Raw genomic sequence first — 4,811 nt, 5'->3', positions numbered from 1 at the left:
GAGGTCGTGAATTCGATTCCTGCTACTGGAAAAACCAAACCAAAAAAAAAAAAAAAAAAATAGAAAAGGACAAAATTAAGAGACTAAAATTTTTGCATCACTAATATGTAAACCCTGTACTCCTATTGCATATAAGTTACAGTCAACCAAATCATGTCCATGTTTGCCTCATTGGACTTGTTAGTACCTGAACTGTTACTTTTTCATGTGTTTTGTCTCCCCATGCAGACCATGATATTTCTCATGAGTCTAAAACAAATATCAAGCATTTAAGACATTACATATCCTCGTATCACTTTCAGTGTTCAATACAGTGCTTCCACAGAGGCATACAATATTTGATTAAGATAGATGGCAATCATTTATTCAACAAAGATTCAACAAATCTCTGTCAAGTGCTTACCCTGCGGAAACCACTATGGGAAGCATAAAGCTCTCAAAGCCTGTGTCTGTATCCTTTAGGAGCTAAAGCTATAGAAAGTAAGGTGGTAAACAAGATATGTGCAACAAACCTCACTAGATGGGTAGAAGCAACATGAAGCAGGAAGTGCCTCAACAGAAACCAAAGTTACAGATTACTACAGAATCTAGGGATGGGAATTTTTACACAACTGGATTATGGGAAAACCTAAGTGGATCAATAAATGATATTGAGCTGGTGATATAGCTCAGTGGCACCGTGCCTGCCTGGCAAGTGCAAGGTTGTGAATGAATAAATAAATAAATAAATAAAAGATATAGGGAGAAAAATGCTAACATAAATGTTTTTCATTAATTTTTTTTTGGGGGGGGAGTTGGGTTTTTTGTGGTTTTTTGAGATTGGGCCTTGCTATTAGTTCAGGCTGGCCTTGAACTCATTATGTAGCTCAGATGGCCTCAAACTCACAGTAATCCTCCTGCCTCAACTTCCCAAGTGCTGGAATTACAGGTGTGTGTCCCCACACCTGGCTAAATTTAATTTTAAAATCTTAGTTTTAAGTATTTTTGATGTCTTGGGTTATTAAAGAAAAGTGCTTTTTCTTTTTCTGAGATAGAGCCTCACTATATAGACCAGGCTGGTCTAAATCACTATTCCCCTCCCTCAGCCACCCAAATGCTGGATTACAGATATGCACCACCAGGCTCGTAGAATTTTCCTACCTTTAACACAGAAAATCTTGTTATTGTCTACAAAATTATTGTGAAATAGCAGTTTGGTAATTCTAGTCTCTTTGGTACATCAAGGAATCTTTCATTTGCCATTTCTGAAGTGCTTACATTGTAAACTTACAAAACTCATTTTTTAAAAAGGCTCTATGATGTAATAAAATCACAGCTTTTTTGGCCAGATTCCTGTGGTGGACTCTTGACAAATGACACCTGGCCCTCAGTATGAGGAAAAAGGAAGATGGTGGCAATCAAAACACAGCACAGGCCCAGGCTTGGTTTGGGAACAAGACGGTCAACTTATGAATCTCGGACTAGAAAAGACACAAAAGCTCCTACAGTTAACCAAAGTTTTCAAATGCTCACTGAAGCATTTGGGTCTATGATTTTTCAGTTTTATCAGGGTGTGAAAGTATTCAGTAGAGGCTGGACTTCAAATTTTGATGTCTTCCCAGGCCAGCAATAAGTGGTAAGATACTCTGGTGATGTCAGGTCACAGCTACACTGGTTCTCAGTCAGCCGTAAGATCTCAACGAAAAGCAACCAATAATCTACACCAGCAATAGTGAACCTTTCAGTTTTCAATGGTAACACACAGCCTGCTGTAGGACACATGTCTTAAGCTCACCACCACTGACCTACACTATAGGTCCTAGAGAGTACTGTGTTGCTAAGCTATGACGTTCTCTAAGTTAGTTTTATTATAATTTGTAGTTTATGATATTTCCAATTTACGACAGGCTTATCAGTGTTAACCCCATCATAAGTTGAGGAGCATCTGTTTTTTGGGGGTTTTTTTTGGCTTTTTGAGACAAGGTCCCGCTGTGCAATTCAGGCTGGCCTTGAGCTCACTTTGTAGCCCAGGCCAGCCTCAAACTCGCAACGATCCTCCTGCCTCTGCCTCCTGAGTGCTGGGATTACACGTGTGCTCCACCACACCCAGCGCATCTGTATTTTTGAAAGCAATCATAAGGACAAAATAATCAAACAAGTAACTCTCAAACCAACTTTGACAAAATAAACTCCAAATGCTTAACTAGACCAGGTCATGTTGACAGCAGCTGGACTAACAAATCTAACATAAACAAGCAAAGTTCAAATGAAAAACTTTTACTTACTTTGACTTGCTCTTGGCAACTTTTTGTGTAAAGATTGAAAGAGAAAATAAAAATATAAATTTAGTAGCATTCTTATGCAAAATTCAAATAAATGTCACTAACCAAAATCATTTAACTCATAAAGTCTGCGGTAAACTGTCACTCAAGTACGTATCACACTGTATTCCCAAGGCTGGGGATGTAGCTCAGCGCTAAAACGCATGCCTAGCAGGAAGGAGGCCCTGGTTCAAGCCCCAGAATGCAGCGCGGGGTTACAGGGATATTCCCTACATAGAACTCTTCTCTATTCTAACATGTTGTAAAAAAGAAGATAAAAGGTCCAAACCAGATCAATATAATTCTTAATATAGTGCTTCTTAATGTAATGCTTTTGCACAATCACTTCAGTTGGGCTGCTTTTGAATCTTTATAGTGCAGTATCTGTTCAATTTTTCCTCGTTTAAGGTGCAAATATTTGCACTGGAACAAGCCTCTGGTTTAACAAGCCAATCTTTGCGAACTGCAACAACCATCACATGAGTTGCAGAGCGAAACTAAATCTAAGCAGGAAGTCGGCCAGGTGCACCGGGGAAGAGCGCCAGGGCGCAAGGCGGAGGGCTCCTCCGCTGCCCCCGCCGTCACCTCGGGCAACACACTGGCCCCTCTCAGCCGCCTGGCCCGCAGCGCCAGAGTTCGAAGTGGGTGGCCTAAAAATGACGTCTGCCCATGTGGGATGTGCAATGATTCTTCTGACTTATCCCTACGGAGGCCGAAAACGCCGCCCACACCTCAACGTCCGGCGAACCGTAATGAACACGGAATGGTCCGGCAGCGCTGAGGAACACCCTCGCTCGCCCGCGCCGTAAAGCGCTCCGCGGGCGGCAGCCTCCCGGCCGCTGCGGACCACCCGCCTCGCACCATTCCCAGGTCTGTCAAGGGAGCCGCCCTCTCCGCAGCCCCGCCGCCGCCTCCAGCCCCACTTACGGGCGACAGCGGAGAGGAACATGGCTACCGCACCCCTGGACTCTCCGCGACTGGCCAACAGGGCCCCCGAAAAACAACTACTTCCGGGGCAGGGACGGGTTCCGGAAGAGAACTTCCGGGTGTTGCCCGGAGCCACGCCCACGCGAGGTGTTAAGTTTTTGTTGTGTACACAAGAGTGTGTTTGCCTTCTATAATAGTGATTGTTGGACACCCCTTCTCTCTAGAATAAGACCTTGTTATCACTCAGGGTTCACAGCCCAGGTCTGACTCCTACTCCTGAGCGAGAAATTAGGTGCTGTTCTTATTTATCAAACACAACCTTAGAGCCGCAGGAACTGTATGTTGTACTTCGGTTGTACTTCGGACTGCCAGCCCCTGCATACATATGTCCTGAAAACATTGTCTCGCGTTAGAAAGCCTCCTCTAATCCAGCGTCGTCTCTCCCTGGTAAAGGCCTACTCGGTCCTTTGCAAGTTAGGAACCCTGCCTCAACTATCTATTGTATCTCCTTAACTGCTGCATTCAAACACACCTCCCATAGTAGTGAGGGAAGAAATAGGAGCTGGATGACTGTGATTGGGACCACGCACATAACTTGCCTCATAGCACAAAACTAGTAAGTGGCAGAGTCAGAATTACACTGGATCTTGCCTGACTTCAAAGACTAATGCCTTTCTCACTAGACATTGGGACCTACTGCGGTACTATCACTAATTCCTCATGTCTCTGCAAGGAACCTGGACTGCTCCAACATCAGCGACCTCATCTGTAACCTAAATTCCCAACACATAATCAGGATTTTGAAATTGTTTTAGCTAATCTGGTATTTTCATCTATGTATTTTTGCAGATATAGAATAAAATTCTTTTTTGTTTGTTTTGTTTTTTTGTTTTTTGAGACAGGTTCTTGCTATGTAGTTCAGGCTGTCCCTAAACTCACTATGTAGCCCAGACAGGCTTTGAACTCTCAGTGATCCTCCTGCCTCAGCCTCCCGAATGCTGGGATTACAGGTGTGCGCCACCACACCCGCCAAAATTCTATCTCATAGATTACTTTCCCTGAAAGCAGTAAAATTTAGAAAATTCAGGGCAGAGGATATAGCTCAATGGTAGAATGCTTGCCTAGTATGCAAGAAATCCTTGGTTTGAGCCCTAGCACTGCAAAAAAAAAAAAAGAAAAAAAAAGAGAAAGAAAGAAAGAAAGAAAGAAAGAAAGAAAGAAAGAAAGAAAGAAAGAAAGAAAAAGCATAGCTCTCCAACACAGTTCAATTTTTTAAAGTTAGGACGCCTTTGGCCTTGGAACTGTTGCAGAAAACAGACCAAAACAGACCAAACCCGGGAAGAAGCGGCACGGAGAAGGTTTAGGAGTACGTTTACGGGGCTGGGGATTTAGCTCAGCGGCAAAAGCGCCTGCCTGGCAAGTGCAAAGTCGTGAGTTCGGTTCCCGGTACCGGAGAAAAACAACAACAACAAAAAAAAACAGAAATGGAAACCTGGGGCTGGGGATTTAGCTCAGCGGCAAAAGCGCCTGCCTGGCAAGCGCAAGGTCGTGAGTTCAGTTCCTGGTACCGGAGAAAAACCAAAA

General features: G+C 43.6%; 1 protein-coding gene across 2 annotated transcripts in view; it reads right to left on the bottom strand.

Annotated features, from left to right (window-relative positions):
• Positions 1–3,321, bottom strand: part of Mrpl33 (mitochondrial ribosomal protein L33) — a 9,899-nt gene extending 6,578 nt beyond the window's left edge. Inside the window, exons 1-2 of one of the 2 annotated variants that reach the window (XM_005400523.2) lie at positions 3,228–3,321; positions 2,265–2,283 (exon numbers count right to left, since the gene is read on the bottom strand). In XM_005400523.2, the coding sequence (XP_005400580.1) occupies positions 2,265–2,283; positions 3,228–3,249 (41 nt within the window). In that variant the 5' untranslated portion in view covers positions 3,250–3,321. The remainder of the gene's footprint in view (positions 1–2,264; positions 2,284–3,227) is intronic. The other variant, XM_005400524.2, reaches the window with a different exon arrangement.
• Between the last annotated feature and the right edge of the window lie 1,490 nt (positions 3,322–4,811).

Source organism: Chinchilla lanigera, unplaced genomic scaffold (genome assembly GCF_000276665.1).
Source record: "Chinchilla lanigera isolate Chin_1 unplaced genomic scaffold, ChiLan1.0 scaffold00068, whole genome shotgun sequence".
NCBI classification, from domain to species: Eukaryota; Metazoa; Chordata; class Mammalia; order Rodentia; family Chinchillidae; genus Chinchilla; species Chinchilla lanigera.
Note: the sequence above shows the minus strand (reverse complement) of the source record. Positions and strands in the feature narration are given on the sequence as shown.